The sequence below is a fragment of the Pelodiscus sinensis genome, chromosome 4, assembly GCF_052426305.1.
Source record: "Pelodiscus sinensis isolate ZL-2025 chromosome 4, ASM5242630v1, whole genome shotgun sequence".
Classification (NCBI taxonomy): Eukaryota; Metazoa; Chordata; order Testudines; family Trionychidae; genus Pelodiscus; species Pelodiscus sinensis.
In genome coordinates, this window is record NC_143055.1 from 129,679,400 (window position 1) to 129,701,823 (window position 22,424).

The 22,424-nt window shown below is 44.5% G+C and overlaps 1 protein-coding gene across 5 annotated transcripts in view; it reads right to left on the minus strand.

Moving 5' to 3' along the window:
* Positions 1-19,639: 19,639 nt before the first annotated feature.
* The window catches only part of ADAMTS3 (ADAM metallopeptidase with thrombospondin type 1 motif 3), a 188,087-nt gene continuing 185,302 nt past the window's right edge, over positions 19,640-22,424 (minus strand). For all 5 annotated transcript variants that reach the window (XM_089778150.1, XM_089778148.1, XM_075929391.2 and 2 more), the window contains one exon: positions 19,640-22,416. In XM_089778150.1, coding sequence (XP_089634276.1) covers positions 21,860-22,416 — 557 coding nt within the window. In that variant the 3' untranslated portion in view covers positions 19,640-21,859. The remainder of the gene's footprint in view (positions 22,417-22,424) is intronic.

Sequence of the window (22,424 nt, forward strand, 5' to 3'; positions counted from 1 at the left end):
TTTGCAGAAGATTTCTTCCACAAAAAGCTTCTTGAGCAAAAACCCTGCAGTGTAGACAAAGCCTGTGTGTGTTTCCTCACGCAAACAGGGCAACAGGACCCATTGCTGAGGACTTACTTGCTCTGGTGGTTATAGATCAATGTTTCTTAAACTTTTTAAAACAGAGGAACACCAAACAATTTTTTTTTAAATGAAGAACACCAAGGATTTTTTGTTGAGCAAAAAAAGTCTGGGGAAAGTAATTGAGCAAAAAACAAAAGTGGCCATTTTGAACTCTGTTGTTCTCCACAGCACACCTCCGACTGCCTCACGGCACACTGGTGTTCCCGGGAAAGCAGTTGAAGAAACACTGTTATAGATACAGACCTGCAAATCCACAAATTATTGTTGTGGCTCAAATGTGGGTGCAAATGTTGTGTCTGCACGGGACTAGCACAGAGAGACTTTTTAATGGCGAGCGAAAGTCCATGGTGGCAGGAGCTGCTGGGGAAGCAGAACACACTGGGGATTTGCCAGAGAGAGGATTGAGGAATGTATTTATCTGGCTTCTTATCTGCTACAAAAAATGCTTACTCATGAGCATCATCCAAAAAATGAACCTATCAAGGCTAAATCCCCAATCTGGCATGATGAATGCAGAAGTGGGGGCCTACAAAGGTACCCCAAAACCTTATCTTTCCAGGCTTTGGTATAAAGCTTCCCCCCCCCAAAAAAGAATCTTAAAAACTTAGATTTTGGGGGATAAAAATCCGCTGCCACCACGCAAGTAATAGTAAGAAAACCAGGGAAGAGATCACTTGGAAAAATCTCAACCCCAAAGTAAAACCAGGGCACACAAATTCACCAATACCAGGTTGTTAAAAAAGAAAGAACTTTTATCATCACCACAGTACTCCTGTTACAAGCATAGTTGGATTGGCTAGATAAGAGCCACCAATTAATGAACTCGTGTATTAGAGCTCGACCCAGGAGTGAATAAGGAAGATTGTGTGGGAGGAGCCCTGCACTTATATAGTTCGGAGAGTTGATCAAGTAGACCAGCAATGGTCTGAGAGTCTGGTTCCTGGAGTATGCATGGAGAAGAAGGGATGAGCTGTGGGTGGTTTTGTTTCCTCATTGTCAAAGTGTGGGCAGTTGAAGTGAAGGAAGGTTTGCTTTCAGGTTGAAGGGGCTACAGCCAATGGCAGAGAGGCAGGTTGTGAATTTGTTTAAAACACTAGGGCTGTGTCTACACTGCACCCCTTTTCCGGAAACGGGATGCAGATTAGACCAGTTGGAATTGCAAATCTGCAGGGTATTTAAATATCCCCCACGGCATTTGCATTTACATGGCTGCCGCTTTTTTCCGGCTTGGGGATAAGCCGAAGTGTCTAATCTGCATCCCTTTTCCGGAAAAGGGGTGCAGTGTAGACACAGCCAAGAGGTGAGGATCTGTGGGCCATGGCTAGAGTCATGTGAACTGGAGTCTTGTTGGTATAAATGAAAGGGGGCTGGTGGCAGGGCCTTCCCTGTGAATGCCCATAACACTGAAATTTGCTCCTCTTGATCTGACCTAACCCAAATACGATGATCTTCAAGATCTGTACCCACCCCCATTTATCCTAAGGCATTTACAAATCCAGGAGAAGGAATAATATGAGACAGCTGTTGAAGATGGAGATAAGTTTTAAGAGACCCTAAAATATTTCTTAGAAACCTACTAGCTAAAATCCCATTAAAACTTACTAGCTAAAATCCCAATCTAACACTTTTTTTCTTCCTAAGTGAAATAAATAGGGCCAGCACTGTAGCATAACAATATGGTCACTAGATGTGAAGAGATCACTATTAAAAATCATATCAGGAAACGGAAATGTTGAACTTTCAACAATGACTTTAATTTATCTGTGTCTGTACAAACGATTCCCCTTTAATGGCTCTATTTAGTTTGATGTATTAAGGTTTATTTCATAAGCTGCATACCATAAAACACAGAAGACAAACAAATGCCTCAAGTTTCTACTGTGTGTCTCAAATCTCAAGTGTGTCTGTGCAATTGTAATGTAAATACTCATCCTAGAAGGGAAAAGTGGACAGAATAGCTTGACACTCCAAATAGAAAACTGTCCGATTGCATTATCTTCCCCAGTACAGGCAGTCCCCGACTTACGCGGATCCGACTTATGTCGAACGGGGCTTTTCTTGCCCCGGAGGACACGGACTGCGGGACCTCGTGGCCCTGCTGCCCATTTACTCCGGGGCGAGAAAAGCTGCTCCGTGTCTCCCTGGTCTGCAGACCAGGAAGACGCGGAGCAAAGCCGCAGAGGGGCTCAGGCAGCCGGGCAGTCCAGGCGCGCCTGGGCTGTCCCATCGCCGGCTTCCCCCGAGGCTTTGCAAAGCCCCAGCCCCTCCGCGGCTTTGCAAAGCCGCAGGGGAAGCCAGCGGCGGGACAGCCCAGACGCGCCTGGGCTGTCCCGCTGCGGGCGTGCTCCAAGGCTTTGCTCCCTGTCTCCCTGGTCTGACCAGCAGACCAGGGAGATGGGGAGCAAAGCCTCGGCGCACGCCAGCAGTGGGACAGCGTGGCACGCCTGGACTGTGCCGCTGCCCACGTGCTCTGCGGCTTTGCTCCACATCTCCCACGTCAGCAGACCAGGGAGACGGAGCAAAGCCGTCGAGGACTTGGTGTCCTGCCACCCCCGTCTCCCTGGTCTGCTGGGGGGGGGGGGTGCAGCTAGTGCCTCCTCCCCCAGCAGACCAGGCTTTTCTTGCCTACACCTGGGGTAGAGCAGCTGGGGGCTGCCGGGTTGGTCCCGCAGCGCCGCTCTGGACCAACCCGGCAGCACCCCAGCTGCTCTGCCCCAGGAGTCCCCAAGTCAGCCGCTGCTGAAACTGACCAGCGGCTGATTCCAGGAAGCCTGAGGCAGAGTTGCTCTGCCCCAGGCTTCCTGGAATCAGCCGCTGATCATTTTCAGCAGCAGCTGACTTGGGGACGCCTGGGTTTCTTAAGTTGAATCTGTATGTAAGTCAGAACTGGCGTCCAGATTCAGCCGCGGTTGAAACTGATCAGTTTCAGCATCGGCTGACGCCAGTTCCGACTTGCATACAGATTCAACTTTAAGAACAAACCTACAGTCCCTATCTTGTACATAACCCGGGACTGCCTGTATTTCAACCACACATTCAAATACAACCTGCAATTGGACCGGGTATATGCAAGTATCAGTGTTAAGGCAATGTACCAGAAAAACCGGTTTTATTGCCTGCATTATTAACTTCTAGTGTACAAGCCCCATCCACCAGTGAGGCTGCATTGTACGAATAGTGCCTAGCCCCTGCTCCAAAGAGCTTACAGATAGACCAGACAGACATAGGAGGGGCGAAGAAGTAGAACACGCAAGCAGCACGAACTATATGATGACAGCAAGCATCATGTTGGCCCAATACGTTTTTTGGTGGGGGGAGCTAGTTATAAGGGGATACGCTAAATAAATGGGGGAGATACTGATGGGAAAGGAGGGCAGGAGGTGTAGTGGATTAGAGGTTAAAACAGAGGCAGGTGTGCAGAAGCTGTGAAGAGGGAGAGGTTTGGAGCAATCCGAACATCAGAGGAAAAATTCTAGGAAGGCTAAAAATGAACGGCAGAGAGAAAAGGGCAATTACTTTCTCTGAAACCTGCCTCTTTTCAATAAGAGGCCCAGCACATTGTTTGCTTTGACTCTCCCAAAGGCATGAAATATTTTTAATCTCCGAGAATTCTGTTGCCATTCAGATTTGGCACAATAGAAATATGCAATATAAAAAGGAACAAAAAGACACTTAAGCTTTGAGAACAATTCATTTTTTCCTGTTAAGCATTTACTACCCCAGAGAGTGTAAAATTGCTCTTAGAAATGCAAAATAGCCGTTAATTCAGGCCGCTCCTCTTAGAATCCTGTATCCTCCAGTTCTAAAACTTTAACTGCAGAGAAAATAGTGTTCCGAAGGCCAAATTCATGCCTGGCAATAATGCTCCCGCCTTGGAGATCAAAGGATGAACTGAGTTGGCTTGAACCTCTGTTCATCCAAAGAAACATTTTGCTTTGGAAGAAACATCCGAGACTTTTCTATTCAAACTGAAGTGACTGATGTTAACTAGCAACACGCTGTTCATTTCTTTCAGGGCCATTACAGATTCACTCAGATACATGGCTACTTTTCTCATGGAGAGCACAAAGTTAGCCTGACCTTCAGAGTCTGTTACGTCACCAACTCCCTATGAAATCCTGAGCAATGTAGTCTACTGAATACTTCCAGATGCAAATGAATGCATATTAAAGTGTTGATTGCTGCCACTCGAATAGTACTTGGAAGTGAATTTAGTCTGAGCAGATTCAGTACAGCAGATCAGGACAGACAGACAGAGGAAAAACAGGACTTTGTCCCGGGGAAGAGAATATACAAACTCAGGACCTAAGCCAAAGCCCACTGCAGCCAACAGAATTGCACGTTGTCTTTGATGCACTTCGGATTGGGCCTGTAGCGGGCTCCCCGCTCCACCACAGCGCCCCTGCCGTCTGCTCAGGGAATTAGATCGGCCGGCAGGTGGCGCAGTCTTTCAGGACACTGCCCTCCGGCAATGCCCACTATAGCCTGAGCTTTTCCCCCCTTCCTGGGGCGGTTGTTAGTTGTAGGTCGGCAGGCCTTTCGGAGGCGGTTCCTCCGCCCTGGCCCAATGGGTGGATAGTGCTCCCTATGGCCCTACCGTGCCTTAAAACAGTCCGAGTCTGTGAGTCTATCTCCGGCCTTACTTCAGGTCGGGGTGAGAGACAATAGTTCAGGGGCCCGGCCTTGCTTCAGGCCCGGGCCATGGGGGAAGAAATTCGGCGTATACTCAAGTCCCTTAACTCAGTTAGGGCAGGGCAACAGTCCTAGTCCTGGCCCTTTAAAAAGGTCCGGTCTGGATCCTGGCCAGGTACCAAGACCACCATACGGAGGCCCAGGCCCTCGAGCAGGGCAACAAATGGCAGCAAACCACCGTAAGCTGAGCCGGCCCTAACCCAAGGCAGGGCCGCAGACAAACACCCAGGTTTGTAGACGCTCCTAGTTCAAGAGCTGGGCAGGTAGTGCACCTGCAGCAGTGGCAAAGGGGGGAGACTGCCACCCGGTTAGTGGGTGGCGGGGGGGGCGCAGGCCCACCCACTCTCCTGCGCCCCAGCTCAGGGGCCCTGAATGCAGCAGTTCAGCTGCTACGGGCTCAGCAGAGGCTCCAGCCCGCAACTTGCTGGCCTAGGGCAGTTCTCAGCCCATGCTACCCCCTGGGCCGCTTCTTGTCTCCCCCTTCGCTGGTACCTGTACCTCCAGCAGGTCTGAGCAGGGAGTCGAGGCGCTGTCGTCCCAGCAGGGTCCGGCTGGCCCAATCCAGGGGTCAAGGGGTTGGAACCCCGCAGCGTCCCGCAGGCTCACCTGGCCCCGGCGTTCCAGTACCCAGCGGGGTTCCAGCTGGCTGGCTTGGCCAGGCCTCAGTAGCCTTGGCAGGGAAGCCTTGGCTGGCTTCCGAGGAGGCCACTGAGGGCGGCCTAGCCCGGGTCTTAGTCTCCCCAGGCAGGAGCTCCAGACAGGCCACCGGCTCCTTCAGAGGCTGGGCCCTGACTGAGCTCCCTGGCAGCCTTCTTATAGTCCTAGCCCCGCCCTTTGACTTCCGGTCAGGTGAGGGGGCGGGGCTAGGCTGGGCCCAAAATGGCTCCCAGAGGGGTTCCTCCGCCTCTGGCTCAGTGGGTGGCCATTCCACCCCACTACAGGGCCCCAGATCAGTTTGCACCAATAAACTTCTTCAAATTAAAAGTTTTATGCAAAAAATTTCCCTTTCAGGGGGGGGGAAAAAAAGAGCTTTTCAATCATTGAAAACTCTTGTATTGCTATCGGATGAATTTGCAGCCCTCTCTGTCCCGTGACATTTGCCATAGGGAACATTTGTGCTAAGGCAGGCCTGCCAGGTGAGAGGAGAGGCAAAGGGGGTAATTGGTTTCCCGAGCACTGCTAAGAGATGGAGTGGGGGTACGCCACACTCCGAGGAGCACAGAGGGTTGCTGACCCCCGAAGGTTGCTGACCCCCGGCATACAGTTAAATATAATACATATCTTAAATGAATCCAACTGTGCCACGAGTCTTTATGCATAGAAATTCCATGCTCAAACAGTAAGAGTGCAGCTATAGGAATTTACTGCCAGCTGCCTTTGTGATGGTGAGTGTGAAATGTTCAATTTGCTTAGAGAGGCTGCAAAAACAGAAAACAGTAATAATGGGGGAATGTCAGCTATCCTCATATGGACTGGGTACATGTTCCTCGGGAAGGGAGACAGATATACAATTTCTAGAACACTATTAATAGCCACTTCTCTGATCAGCTAGTTTTGGAATTCACAAGGAAGAGGCAATTCCTGATTTAGTCCTAAGTGGAACACAGATTCTGAGCCAAAAGGTGAATATAGTTGAACTGCTGGGTAGTAGCATCCATACTGCAATTAAATGTATCCTTCTTTAGTGTGTGTCTTTGGCATTTCCTCTCCTCCTCCCACCCCGTAGCATTTAACTTCAAAAGAGGAACTGCACAAAAACGAGGAAGCTAGTTAAACAGGAATTAAAAGGAACAATCAAAAAAAAATTATAAACACTGTAAGAGGCTCATACTAAACTTATATTCCATTTTTTTAAATGACCAAAAATGACATCATGGATGAACAAGAGAGTAAAGAGGCAGAAAAGGCATCCTTTAAATTGTGAAGTCAAATCCTATGGAGTAAAATAAAGAGGAGCAGGAACTGTGGAAAGTCAAGTATAAAAACTATAGCTATTCCATCCAAAAAATAATTTGGAGAGCGACTAGTAAAAACACACAACCTAGAAGTAAATTGTAAGGTACGGCTGGAACTGGAACCTTGGCAAATCCCAGACTACGGTAGAGAAGCTCAATGAATCTTTGTATCAGTCCTCATTGCTCAGGATGTGAGGGAGATTCCCAAACCTGAGCCATTATTTTTAAGTGGTAATCCCTTTTCACACTGGAGAGAGGTAAAGAGCAAGGTCCCCCAAGAATTTGTACAGTAGCAGTGGACACGGATCCTCTAGGTAAGCCGCTGGTGGGCTGTCAGGAAGGTTATCTACCTTGTGTCCACAAGTATGGCTGCCCACAGCTCCCAATGGGCAAAGTTTGCTGGTTCCTGGCCAATGGGAAGTGGCAGCCAGCGAGTTCCTGTCTCATGAAATTAAAAATGAACTACCGTCAAAATGTTATCCGTAGTATTCTAAGGAATTGGTTCTTGGTTTCCTGATTTTTAAAAAAAAGCCAAAAAGATTGGTTCTGCAATTCAAAGGCCTTTGTAGCCCCAATGAATTATTGGTTTGAGTCACTGGAAGTTTTGGGGCTTTGGGGTAGGTAGAGCTAAAAAGCAATCTGCTCTGATTGCCCGTCTGGTTCTTGGCGGTGTGAAATGGCGGAAGCAGAGTCTCCCTGTTGGGGAGCAGAAAACCAAGTGTAACGAAGATGAAAGGAAGGCCGTAGAAATGAGAGGTCAGACCCTCAGCTGGTGATTTCGGTAGAGTTAGGCTGACTTACACCAGAGAAGAATCTGGCCCACTACAGCCCCCAGTATCCCCTTTCAAATGGACATGTTTATGTCCCAAGATGAAGAGGTAGCTGAGGAGCATCGTTCACTTCAGGTTAAATGTCTAGGTGTTGTCAATGGGCTCTTCCGTACTTGTTTAGGAATCACGGTCTAACATTTTCCCCGCATTCCTTGGCTTTCTGTTCTCCAGAGATGACAACAATATAACATTACTTTTTCTAAATGAGCCAAACAAGTTATTTTCTTTATCCCAGACCATCCATCACCCAGCCTTATTCATTTAGTCCCTCTAATCCATCATACTGCTAATGCGCCTGTAACCTTGGCATTTAAAGTAGTGAGTGAGGTTTATATTTTATTCCAGGATCAAACACGCCATCCCTCATTAGAGCTGGCACAACCGATGTGCATTATGAACTTGAGCGTCCAAGTTAGAGAGAGACTTTGTGTCAAGGACAATTCTCCAAGTATGGAAGCTTTGTTCTGTAGTATGGGTTAAGCCCATGATCCAACACAGGAATTTAACAATAATCCTCTCTGCCCACGGTATGGTTCTCCCTAGCTCAGATATTTCCGTTAAGTTAGAGCAGTTCTTGCTTGGAGTCTGGTCTTGCTTGAATGACACTGAGTGCTAGCATGGAAGAAAAATGACAGTGGTTAAATTGGCGATAAACGGTTGGAGATATATTGGCAGCAGTGTTGAAAAGTTTCTTTGTAAAACTTTAAACTTGGGAGGCAGTTTCTTAAACACGAATCACTAAAGCAACTAATGGGCCCTAAACAGTGCTATCAAAGAAATCGCTGCTTTGGAAATAGATTAACACTTTAGTCCTATAATGAAAGTAGAATACAATCTACTGAACATTAGCAGTATGATGGATTAGAGGGATTAGCTGAATAAGGCTGGGTTGATGGATGGACTGGGATAGAGAAAATAACTTGTTTGGATCATGTAGAAAAAGTAATGTTTTATTGTCAACTCTGGAGAACAGAAAGCCAAGGATTGTGGGGGAAAATGCTAAACTGCGATTCCTAAATGAGGTGCTGAAGACCATGATGAACACACAACCTCAAGTGAATGATATTCTTGATTAATGTAATTGATTTTATAATACTGTGTCAACACACAGCATGGGGGGGGGGAGGAGAAATCTCCCGGTTAATATTCAAATGTAAAAGCAATGGCCCCCATTTGTAGTGATGAAATATTTGATCTCGCTTAACAAATCTGTTAGTTAATTTATTCTCTTTTGGGTCTTTTAATTATTGGAGGAGAACCTGTGAGCTTCTGCCAGTGGTCTGAAATTATTCTAAGTAAATATAAAATATGTTGGATAGTGCATTATTGTTCATTGTCTTTTATAGTGTAAGAACTCGTATACAAGAATATTGACATTGAACTGCAGCAAATTTAAAACCAAGGAAGTGCTTTTCAATGCCAAAATAATCAGCCCGTGAAACTCATTGCCACAAGATATTCTCGAAGCCAAATTGTTTAGCAGGGTTCTGAAACGAAACACATTTTATAGGTCGCGAGCTTCCAGATTTACACTAGCAAGGATTTTTTTTTAACTCCTTAAAGAACATTAAGGGGTGTTTGGCTCAAAATCTGGTTTTGTAACAACATTAAGTCTCATCTAAGGCCAATTCTGATTTATTTACTTACAGAATTTTCCACTGGAAAATTAATAAAATAAACCGAAGCAGTCCCTGCACCAATTATAATGCAAACGTTGTAGTATTTGTTGAGTATATAGAAACCCCAAAGTGACTGACTGGAAACTGACATGAAACTGCTGCAAAATACATTAGACTTCCTGGAAGGCAAGACAACTTTTAAAAATTAATGTGCACATAGAAGTTACTAGCTCTCTCAGGTGTTCTCTATAGAAGGTGTGTGTGTGTGTGGGAGGGGGGGTCCTCTTTTGTATTGGCAGTAAGGGAAAAGAAAACTGTATGGTGGGTACTGTTAAAATTTCTTTTGCTTTCTAACCAGTAGATAGGTTATAAGTAGTTCTCATGGATTTCTCCATTGTAAGAATAAGCAACAAGTGACTGAACAAACATCTTACTTACTGGTAAAAAGATAGAGGAAAACTTTTTCCACTGTACCCAGGTAGGCAAACCATATCTCTCACACTCTGCTAGCCCTTTTCCTTTTGCCTGCAGAAAACCCACTGGCTACGTCTACGCTGGCATGATTTCCGGAAATGCTTTTAACGGAAAAGTTTTCTGTTAAAAGCATTTTCGGAAAAATCGCATCTAGATTGTCAGGACGCTTTTTCCGCGTAGCACTATTTGCGGAAAAGCGTCCGTGGCCAATCTAGACGCGGTTTTGCGCAAAAAAGCCCTGATCGCCATTTTAGCCATCGGGGCTTTTTTGCACAAAACAGTACTGTGCTGTTTACACTGGACCTCTTGCGCAAATGATTTGTGCAAGAGGGCTTTTGCCCGAATGGGAGCAGCACAGTATTTCCGCAAGAACACTGATAATCTTACATGAGATCATCAGTGTTCTTGCGGAAATTCAAGCGGCCAGTGTAGACAGCTGGCAAGTTTTTCCGCAAAATCAGATGATTTTTGCAGGAAAAACTTGCCAGTCTAGACACAGCCGCTGTGTACACATTGCATGTTTGAGGGCTTTTTGAGATTGGGGGGACATGTCTATGAGGAAGCGCGTGGCAGGGACAGCTTCTCTATACACTATCCTCTCCTATCACGTTTGTGGAGAAATTGAGGTGGGATTAAGATATTGGCCATATCGGTTAGTATCACGAACTCCTGCAGATCCAGTTTTAAGTAATTTAGCCCACACTGAATGGGGCGGTAGGGAGGCAAGCAGTGATATCCTGGCACTGGAGGAAAAGGCTCTGGAAAAAGCGGTTTTCCTAAAACCATTACAATGTCCCCACCCCCAAATCTTGGCCCGTCTGCACAATGACGGGCTACACCCCACCCGACCACTGGCACATGCTGTTCTCCAGCTCACCCCTGTTCCAAGGAAATAAACATCTAATCAACTATCACTTCTATGTAATCTTTTCTCCGGAACGGCTGAGAAGGTTCCGGTGGGGCAGGTCTGGTTCTGCCTAGGTGTAATGGACAGGAGGAGTGCTGACGAGCACCCAGTGACTAAGGGGTTAAACTCAGGTAGCTAGCAAAGGTATTGTCCAGGGGGCTGGAAGAACCAATCGAGAGAGAGTTTTGAAATGTGACTTGTGTATAGATTCCTTGCCTACTTTCTTTGTGTGGGGGAGAGAAACCAGGAGTTGACACACAGAATGATTTAAACCCAGGCAGGACTACCATGTCTTCAAGGAAATTGGGGCATGGGAGTGGACTGAACAAAGAGGAGATTAGAAGTAAGTAAAAGGGAAAGAGAAGTGACTAATTGCGTTCAGAGTATTTTCTCTTTATTTTGTGGTTTGGTTTGAACTGCTCTGTGAACCTATGCCTCCCCTCCCCATTTACTATCTCTCATTGTGCCCAGAGACTTTTCTCTCTGTGTTAATTTGTTTTCCTTAGTTGCTCTGTAACCTCTAGCAACAAAGTAGGCTTTCTCCAGTTTCTCTCTTGTTTTGTAATAAAAAACCCCCTTTTTAACATGATGATTTGATTCTGGTGTCCTGAAAGGTCTGTCAGTCTGTGTGTGTATCTGCAGGCCTCAGACTGAAGGGTCGGCTACTAAGGACTGCAGCTTGTTTCTCTTCTTTTTTCAAGCTCTTTTGAGACAAAAGAGCTTGAGGTACCCCTGGGGGGGATCAAGTGTTCACTCCTGGTTTATAGGGCTGTGTCCAGACTCAGGGTTTTTTTCGGGAAAGTAGCCTTTTTCCGAAAAAACTTCCCCTGCGTCCAGACTCAAGCCGCGTTCTTTCGAAATTAATTCGAAAGAACGCGGCTTTTCTTTCAATGGCAGTAAACCTCAATTTACGAGGAAGAACGCCTTCTTTCGAAAGTTCCTCTTTCGAAGGAAGGCGTTCTTCAATGTAAATAGGGCTTCTTCGAAAGAGAGCATCCAGACTCACTGGATGCTTTCTTTCGAAAAAGCAAGCCGCTTTTTCGAAATTTCTCCGTGCAGTCTAGACGCTCTCTTTCGAAAGAGGCTTGCAGTCTAGACATAGCCTAGGGATAAAATCACTTAATGTTGGAAGTGAACCCTCAAAATCTATGTGGTGTGATCCTGGGGGGAAGTTTTTTGTAACCAGTTCCTGTAGACTGTAGAGGCAAAGTTTTTAAGTGCTCTTGTAGGCCCTCCCCTTCTGTACTCAGAGTGGGGAACAGCCCTGACACTATGGGATCCAGGTTATCCTGATTCCTGCCAATGTAGTTGGAGAGGCAGCATTGTCTAGTGGGTAGGGGACTGCATCAGGACATTTGCCACTCACCTTATCTGTGATCTTGGACGAATCACTTTACTTCTTGGGACAGGGTGAACTTGTCTAGGCAGCACTCTAGGGTCCGGTAACACCCGTGATCCGTCATGATTTTAGTGAGCCGGATGCCCACTTCCCATGGGTGCGACCAAGTTTCCTGAAGTTCCATGAAGTTTGTTTACAGCCACCGGGCCTGGCTCTCAGTGTTCTGTGCTGTTTATTTAGCTCTAATTTACCCCTAAATGTCCTCTAACTGCCCAGCAAGCAGTGGAAGTGTTGGTAATGCTGCTGGACAATATTGACCTCCTATGGTTTGGCAAATTCTCTGGTTCAGCACCAGTCAGGCCCTGAGGGTGCTGGAATAGAGAGGTTCTACCTGTATCTATCTTTCTGCCTCTTATCTGTCTTGTCTATTTAAAGGTAGATGGTAAGTTCTTCCGGACAGGGTTCTTTCTATGTGTTTGTACAATCCCTGACACACAATGGGACCCTGATCTCAGCATGTGCTCCCACTGGAATAAAAATTAATGATCTTTATAATCACTAGCTTGCCCCTATGGAAAAAGAGGGGACAGTCTTTCATATTGTCTGGGCTAGAAATGGCAGCTTTCCACTGATGAATAAATCACCAGTGAATTTCTGAATAATCTAACGCATTGATTTGAATAGTTTATTTTTATTTGAAAAAATTATTCACCCAGCTCCAGTCCTGAGGCATTGGCCTGTTGGACAGTGATCTTATTACAGACCTCTTTTAAGTCATGCTAATCTATTTTAAAGTCCTATTTATTGATCTCTTCCTTCATCATTTGGAGTAATCTGACCATTAAAACTCAGGCTAAAAATATTAGCCACGCTGTTATGTATCTTTATGCTACATTTTACACATCCACTACGTTAGATACGGACTTTAGTCATGGGGAATTTATAAGGCAATAAAAACTTAGTGAATATTGCAATTCAAATTGAAACTGAAACAAAATACGAGAGTATGAAGGGGGATGCTCCACTGTAGGTTGCCACCCTCACTGGACAAGTGTCTTAAGCCTCCCGCCAAGTTGCACAGTCAAAAATGTCCAACACTCTTCCAGGATGCAAGAGTTCAATACGCTGTCTGCCTTGCACTAGGGCTTCTAAACAAGTCTGGCCTCTTTATTGGAGCATAGGCCACTTCCCCATGGCTGGCAGGGGAACCCAGGCCCACCACTACTTAAGGACCCCATAAACAATAACCATGTCCTACTGCCTCTGGTTCACTGCTGCTATTTTCTGGGCCTTTTCCCATGTAGCCCCGCTCTCCTCACCCTGACCTCAGGACTGAAGTTCTCCAGTGTTCTTCTTCCTTGCTGCTTGCCAATGCCACCAACACCCATTTTCTACTCGTCTCTTAGGCTCTTATGGCCTCCCTTCCTAGTTCCTCTGGTCCCAGCTGGGAACAGGCCTGCTCAAGGCCTGTAGCTCCTTTTATCCGAGCCTGCTGGGCCCTGGCTACCTCTGTGAATCTTTTCTAGGTAAGCTTGGAGGAGCCACCTTCATGGTTCCTTTCTGAGGAAGGTTGTCAGAACACTGTGGAGCCTTCACCAATGGGCCATGAAGGATCAGGTACATCCTGTCTCTCAAAGGGCTATCCTATAAAACCAAAGCAAAACTTATTCCCTCCCCCGTTCCAAGATCACTAAGTCTGAATAAATATTTAATCTAACTGCCATTAAACTTTGTGAATGTTTTACTACTTTAATTAAAAAGCGAGAGGAAGGTTAAAACATAAAGGCTTCCAGTATTGTAGCTACTTTAGAAGGCTCTGATCCGCAAAGCGCTCACACATAACTTTCAGTATGTAAAGTGAGTATTAAAGTCAATGAGACTACTCAAGGACTTAAAAATATTCATGTGCTTCCTGGATGAGGGCCAAATTTCTTCATATGTAGATTAAGACGACCCATTTTACAAAGTGGGTTTTTTAGTGAAAAATTTAAGTTTGCAAAATTTGTACAGAGGGGGGAAAAAAATCCAGATTGTTCCAAGTAAGCATGATTTGTGTTTATGCGCGTGCACACACACTATGTATGTATGTGTGTGTATAAAATTAGTGTGTGTCTCACACACACACGCGCTCTCGCTCTCTCTCTCTCTATTTGAGAGTGACTCTCTGTCTCCTTTCAATGAACCTGTCTGTTCAAGAACTCCTAACCAGTAAGAGCTTGGACCACCAAATTTGGTATACAGCTTCCACCTATCATAATGTAAAGCAAGGTGAAGGTTTGGTTAGGCCAGGAAAATGGGATGTGCCTGAAATGGGATTGCTTCTCATGAAATGGAAAGGGAAGACTTTGCTCTGTAATGGCCGCATGGGGGCAGCAGAGACTGAGATGCAAAACCGGGATAGTTGTACTGTGCAGTGACCACAGGGGGACAGCAAGGGGAAGCAAGTTAAGGGTTTGGTTGTGCCAGGAAAATGGGATGTGCCTGGAATGTCATTGCTGCTCCATAAAGCCATGTGGAAAAGAGGGAGAATCATCAGGCAGGTGAAAGGGACTGGTGGAGGCACACCCCTTCCAGGACTGCCCCAGCCAAAAGCCTCCCGCCCTTTAGCGGGGACAGAAGGAGCTGAAGGTCGCCCCATTTGTATGGAAATATTTCTGGCTCTTCCCATTTTATTAGGGACTGAGGGCAAAGTGCACAGTTTGCTGCATTCCTCACTCTGGCTGGGGAATGTGTGTGGGGGGGGCAGATGAACTTGGATCTGCTCCACTCGGGGGGACATGCACCCCTCCCCCGGCTGTGCACCCTGGAGTTGCAGCAGCCGTGGAGAGGTGCTTATCACTAGGCTTCAAGTTTCTGCAGTCTGATGGGGTAGTCTTCTCTCCCCAGGGCACCTGCATCCCTCATCCCCCGCCCCACCTTAGAGTAATGATTGAAATGAAAAGAAAAATTGAATTAGGGAGCTTAGCAATGATGGGTAAATCTTCCAGTGTGTGACTATATAAAATACTAGAGGACTTACCCCGCATTGTGCAACCTGCAGTGGGAGGAGGGGATTGACAGGCCACCCAGCAGCTGCTCAGGTAGGGGGCTCTTCTTAGGGGGCAGGGAGGTCATTGTGGCTGTGTCTAGACTGGCCACTTTTTCCGGAAAATCAGCCGCTTTTCCAGAAAAACTTGCCAGCTGTTTACACTGGCCACTTGAATTTCCGCAAAAGCACTGACTTCCTACTGTAAGAAATCAGTGCTTCTTGCGGAAATACTATGCTGCTCCCGTTCAGGCAAAAGTCCCTTTTGCGAAAAGCTTTTGCGCAAAAGATCCAGAGTAGGCAGCTCAGATTTGTTTTCTGCAAAAAAGCCCCGATCACGAAAATGGCGATCGGGGCTTTTTTGAGGAAAAGTGCATCTAGATTGGCATGGATGCTTTTCCGCAAAAAGTGCTTTTGCGGAAAAGCGTCTGTGCCAATCTAGACACTCTGTTCCAAAAATGTTTTTAACTGAAATCTTTTCCGTTAAAAGCATTTCTGGAAAATCATGCCAATCGAGATGCAGCCTGCGAGTATAACTATTTCCTGCGCTTGCTGCCCCTCTGTGGTCATTCCTGAATTTAACTGTCCCTACTGTCTCACCCCTCCCTTTCCATTTGCTGTAAAACAATCCCATTCCAGGCACATCCTATTGTCTTAGCACAACTAAACCCTGACCTTGCTTTAAGTTAGAGGAAGCTGCCTACCCAATTTGGTGGCCTTAGCCATTTGAGGAGTTCTTGAACAGACAGACGGACACACAGGCACACAAACTCTCTAAAATATGTATCCTGTAACATTGCATGAAAGATTTTAAAACTGGGTATGTCCGAGGGATTCATTCTCCAAATAAACCTAATACATCAATTGGTCCAAGATTGTGGATCAGTTGATGTATTAGGTTTATAAAGAAACCATTATTGTGGCCAGTGCTGCCGCCAAGTGTCTAATTGGATCCACAATGCATCTCCTTTCCGACTGCACGCAGATTGCAAGGGATAATAAATGGGCAGGACCCTGTAATATAACTCTGAGCAAAATGACCAAAGTAATTTAGAGCACAGTCCATTAACCATAAAACAGTTTATACCCAAGCGTGATGAAAAGATGAGAGAGGAGCTGAGAAGTGATACAGAGAGTGTCGTACATGCCACAGTTACATAGATTCAGCAGTTTCATGGTTTTTTTTCCCCTTCATAGACAGGGAGCGATTTGTCAGAAAATGTTACAAGTCCGAAAACAGTTATACTGAAAGATTTACCCCACATTGCTCAGGACCTTAACTCAAGTATGTTTTGGTTTTCTTCATTTAAATCATTGCTCTGCGGTGGTGGGGCTGAGGGTAAGAGGTGCAGGCTGCCATGGGGAGAAAGGATTACTCCAGTCCTTTCACCACAGCAGCTTGGAACCAGGTGAGAAGTGCCTCTCCATGGTCGCTGCAGTGGGCACAGCCAGGGGAGGGGTGCATGTCCCCCACCTGAAGGAGGGGGTAGCAGACACACAAACTCTCTGAAATATAGTAGATAGCTGTCCCTTTCTCTACCCTGTCCCCAATGTGATTATAGCTGTCTTGCTCCCTGCCACTGGTCCCTTGCTGCCTCCCTGTGGTCATTCTGCAGTGTAACTCCCTTCTACCAGATCCCTCCCTTTCTGTTTTGATGTGAAACAATCCACTTCCAGGCACATCCTGTTATTCTGGCACAACCAAACCAAGGCCTTGCTTTTTAGTTAGGAAATGTGTTGGGGAGGTGGCGAGTTTTTGGTGTGTCCTCCTGTCCTGCCTCTCACCTGGGCTGCAACTGCTCGTGCCTGCAACTCTGAGAGGCAGGATTCTACCCCAGTGGAAGCAGACTACATGGGGGTGGGGAAGTTCTGGGGCCTGTGCAGAGAAGTGGAGGTCAGTTTGGGGTGTCCTGACTCTCTCCCATCGGGGCTGCAGCAAGAGTCAGAGCCTCTCTGTTTGAGTACAGCAGTCCTACCTGGGCTGTGGACAGAGGGGACTCTCCTGGGCTGGGAGGGGAAGCAGGCTACACGAGGGATACCAAAGTTTCAGGAGGGTTATGCCAGGCTATGGGAGGCACATGGGTGGTGGGATGCTGCTATGGAAACTCCATTGTCTCACTAATGCCTCAGAGGGAGCTTAGTCCAAGTGTCTTCCCTTTTCTTGTTAAGGCTGGAATGAAGAAGAGTTGGTATTAATTACCAGCTGATAATTACAAGATCTGAAATATGTCAGGGAAGCTATGACGAAGGCAAAGAATAATGTAGCACTCTGCTGTTTTCCAGTTAGACTTGTAGAGCAAACACAAAACGGTGAGTCTTCTATAGTTCAGGACCAAAATATTTTCCACCTAGTATCAGGAGAGACAGATAAAGAGCTTGTTTTTAGCTCTGTTGTGTTTAACAGATGGCCATCTGCACAGAGATGTTGGAAAACCTGGGCTAAAATGTAATTTTTTGGAGGGAGACAGATCTAGATCAGAGACGTAAAAAGGGCTGAGAGTCTGCATTAGCAGATTTTAATGCAGGATCTGACTTCACTTGTATTGGTGTTTTTTCTATTGTGAAGCATGTAGGCTGCTTTTGTAGATAAGGATTCAGGCAGTGGACAGACCTAGGTCATGACATTTGCATGATTACATTTCAAACAAAAGTTTTATATAGGTGTTAATGGCTTAAGGTCTGAAATTCTTTTTAATAGAATTTTGGAGTGTTGTAAATATCTTTAAGATCCGAGTTAACACTTTGTGTTACTAATCAATACATAGTAAATTATTAAAACTGGAAGACCTTTATCATGGGTCCTGTTTGGCCTTCCATTTAGAGTTGGATTCTAGACAAGTGATTTCCATTAAGTTTTAGAATTTGTTTAGGAAGGGTTATTGGCATTAAGGCCAGATCTTGGTGCTCTGATATAGTTCTAGATCTTATGAGTCAATGGGAGTACTTACTAAGTGCGATGCGAGATGTTTTGTAGGACTTTATTTGCAAGGTCTTTGAAGAATGGATCTGTCTCCAAGCTCTGAAGCCACGTGTTAAAATGCTCTGGGGCTTCTACTATTTGCGATGGTGAAAGTTTTCAAACTAGATCAGAGACGTAAAAAGGGCTGAGAGTCTGCATTAGCAGATTTTAATGCAGGATCTGACTTCACTTGTATTGGTGTTTTTTCTATTGTGAAGCATGTAGGCTGCTTTTGTAGATAAGGATTCAGGCAGTGGACAGACCTAGGTCATGACATTTGCATGATTACATTTCAAACAAAAGTTTTATATAGGTGTTAAAAAGAATTTCAGACCTTAAGCCATTAATAGAATTTATCTTTTTAAAGATATTTAAATTCTTTTTAATAGAATTTAAATTCTTTTTAATAGAATTTAATAGAATACAATGTGAAAGTTTTCAAACTAGAACTTTTTTCTGTTTTATAGGTCTCTGTTTCACTTGCATAGCATGAACCTAAACCTTCATTTAAAATACTCATAACCAACCACCTGATGTTTTATTCCCTTTACTATTTCAGTGGCTGTTTGTGACTGTTTGTTTGCTGTCTGTTACTTTATTACTTATTTTACTGTTCTGTTTGTGCACTATTAATGAAATGAAGAGTTGACACCCAAGAGAAACTATATAAGTCTGAGTGAATGCCTTTTACTCTTCATTCCAGCGTCAGTAAATATTGCATTAGTATTTGCAGAGAGAGCACAACTATCTCTAGCTTAGATTTGTTTGGCAGCTTACAGCTGAGCTATGTGTGGATAATTTTGTGTTCAAGAGGGATAGTTTGGAAAACACAAGAGTCGGTAGCACGCTAATGTTTTGGCATGTGCTTTGTTGTCTGAAAGCAGCTTTAGTAGAGATTCTGAAATTTAGTGGTCTATGGGAGTAGGCAGTTAAATTGGGGCTCTGGTGCATATTTTTTCTGCTTTTACTAAATGGCCATGTTTTGATTTATTTATATATCTGTTTTCAGTTGGGCCTCCTTTTGGTGTGTTTACTAGCTTGAATTATTAGGATGATAAAATACATGCAATCCAAGAGTGTTGTTAATTTTCTTTGTATTTGATATTAAACATCTTAAGCATTGCTTAGGTATCCCTTATTTTTTAATATTTTTTTTGTCTTCCATCCCAATGAACAGTTTAAAATACAGATTTATCTAGGTTTTTTGTTTGTACTGGTGGTGTACGTCCACACGTGGCCTCAATATCAACGAGAAGTCCTGTGGTACCTTATAGACTAACAGATTTATTGGATCATACGCTTTCATGGGCAAAGACCCACTTTGTCAGATGTATGTCATTTCGCCAGATGCATGTCTGACATGCATCTGATGAAGTGGGTCTTTGCCCACGAAAGCTTATGCTCCAATAAATCTGTTAGTCTATAAGGTGCCACAGGACTTCTTGTTGTTCTTGCAGATTCAGACTAACACGGCTACCCCTCTGATACTTGGCCTCAATATCGGTGCTGCACATAAAATTCAACCTACCCAAGGATGGAAAAGTAAAAATCAGTTGTTTTTAAACCCAGGAAGAGTCACTTGGGAACTTCTTCTGTGCAGTTCCCCAAGCTCTCTTACCACAAGAGCATTTGCAAAAAATAAAACTGCAATTTCTGATAGCTGACCTATCAGAGGAAGTGTAAGCCAAAAACCAAACCACAGTACTGAGTGGCATGTTATGTTAAAGTTTTTATTGCTACGTGCTCCCCAATACAACAAACAGTATCAGTAGTGTACACTTTAATGAAGGAGAAATTTTCTTGGTAGAAAAGAAAGCAAAAAGGTACAAGGAATATCTACATCCATATTGCATATATGTGAAAGATTGGGGGTGGAAGAGAGAGAATTTGAGTTGGGGGGCATTCCAAGGAAGCAAATACATATCCTATTGGTCTGTTTGAGGCTCAGGGATTGTCTGTACGCAATCTACATAACGATAATTTCTTTAGCCCTTCAAAAGCCTTGCATAGAAGTAGCAGCAATTCTTCAGAGGCATCGAATCAATACTTCCGTGGATTAGGCTACAAACATCATAATGTAAGACAGACCTTCTTGTGAGGGTTAATTTGCTGATATTCTAGTTTTCATTAAGGTCTCCTGACTTGCATTCTATCATCATCATCTCAACAATCATGCCAAGTTACTATACACATTTCTTCATCCATTTCCAAAATGTGATCCATGGTGTCCTAATATATTTCATAGGGATTTTAGTGCTACAAATGCACTGTTTTATTAAACAGTTTGCTCAGACAGGACAAATCATTGTGTGTGTGCGCGTGTGCGTGCAGAAAAACAAAAATTGCACCTCAAACTTCAGTAAACTATTTAATAACCTAAAGATGCTTGGAATAGAAGAAAACATGGTCATAAGGCTTTTTAAAAAAAATTAAATCAATTCATCTACAGTAGTTTAGTTACTTTAAATTTCTGTTCTATGCATATAACCATAGCATGTACATGTGTCTAATTACATCTCCCAATTTTTTATCTTGGCAAAAATGTCACTGCTATTAGTGTAAATATTTAGTACATAAAATACGATTAAGAGTTCAACTTTAATAAATATCTTTAGTTCTCAATCCTATATACAAGTACTTTACAGCAACACACAGGAGAGAGCATTACTGGATGAACGGAGAGAGATGGTTATTGACATAAATTACTAGCAAATTATTGCAGTCAGATGCATTGTGGTTGTGGAGATTGAGGTGAAACATGCTGAAAAATAAATATCTCTCACCTTTAAAATCAATGATTTAAACAGGGAAAACATCCATTTTAAGTCTTGCTACAGCTACTTCTTGTTAGTGCCTAGTCTAGCTCTGTGATGCGCTTTCAGCTTCAGAAACCAACAGCTCCTCCAGAAAACACAACTCACATTTGTCTTGTGAACAATACAGTACTTATAACATATGCACAATTACTTTTCTCACGAGTCTGTTCCTCTTAGGCAAAAGGAGAATTCAGAGAAGGCACTGCTAGTTCTAGACCTAAGCAATGCCAGCTACGTATAGGCTAGGGGTGTTAAAAAGCCTGTTCAGCAGCATAACAATTTTAATCACAAATGGAAGAAACTGATCACGTGCGCTAGTAAAATCGATGTTAAGTGGTAGGTGACAAGCTGGGTTGGACCAGTAAGATAGCAGTCCCCCCGCACCCCAAAAAGACATCACATTGTTGATATTAAAAACAACCCTTCCTAAGGTCAGTAGCTGTAATGCATATTAAAATGGAGCTCCTCTTTTTTATTAAAATGCTGCTTTGAAAATCAATTCCTGGAATGTCAGGAAGGCAGTACTCAACGGCAGGCACCTATTACATGTCCAGAAATGTAACATAAGTAAACAATTGCTTGACAGCACAACACTCTTAAAAATAATACTGATTTTCTGCAATATACAGTATATATACACAACAGCTGAAATTTGCTCATACAATATTGGTTTATATAGATAAATTAGCAATACAAGTCTTATGGATTCTGTTGTTCCACTGCAAAAATGTTTTGTAGAAGTGTAAACTTTTGGTACCTGTGGTGGTGGTGTTCCCCCCCCCTCCCACATGTGATTTTTAAAAAAATAAAAACAATTACCTGATGTGCAAAATAGACTCTGGCCACTTTTCTTATACTACAGAACGACCACCACACTCAGCAACTTTCTTTCATTGATGAGAATATTCTTTGGTGCTTTTTCTCCCATGCATTCAAGCTAACCAGATAATGAAGTGCAGGAGGATGGCAGCATCTAGAAAGTGAACCAGCACTTACTGTTTTTTATTTACAACTGTAATGAGCTGATGATCCATAGAGGGTCGTGCTTTTGGAGGGCAGCACGCACCAGGGTGTCCTGAACAAAAGATTTCGGTTACTATCCTCCTCTTCTCATTTGCTTTCATCTCTCTACTGGGGGGCGTCTCAAAGCACGTCTCTTTTCAACATGCTTCTCATTTTTCCTTGAGGTTCTCACCGGAGACAGAGCACCTGCAGAAGTGTTGTTAACTGCTGCCAAGGGAACAATGGCTGCCAAAACGGATGCGTTACGGGGATTGAGAACACCAGTCTTAGCAGCTGACTGATAGGGCATCGTGACCAGCCTAGAAGTCTGACTTCCTGCTCGGTAAACTCTCTTCTGGGGTAACTCGGCACCTTTGGACTTGCTCGTTGATGTAGAAACAAGTACATCCACGTCCTCTTCTGTCAGAGGCCTCCTGCCTACAGAACTTCTGCTCTCCTCAGCGACCTCCGCGTGCTGAGGTACTAAAGATGTCGGCATCGGCCAGGCCACTTCCTCTTTGGTTTCAGCAGCTTCAGAAAGGTAAGGAGGCGGGAGAGTGCTGCTGCGCTTGCTACAAGATTCACAGCACAGCTTGTTGTAGCCGGGGATGGAGCAATAGCGAGCCAGCACCTCCATCTGACAGAAGATTGACTTGTCTCCTAGGCAGGGCTCATCTGCAAAA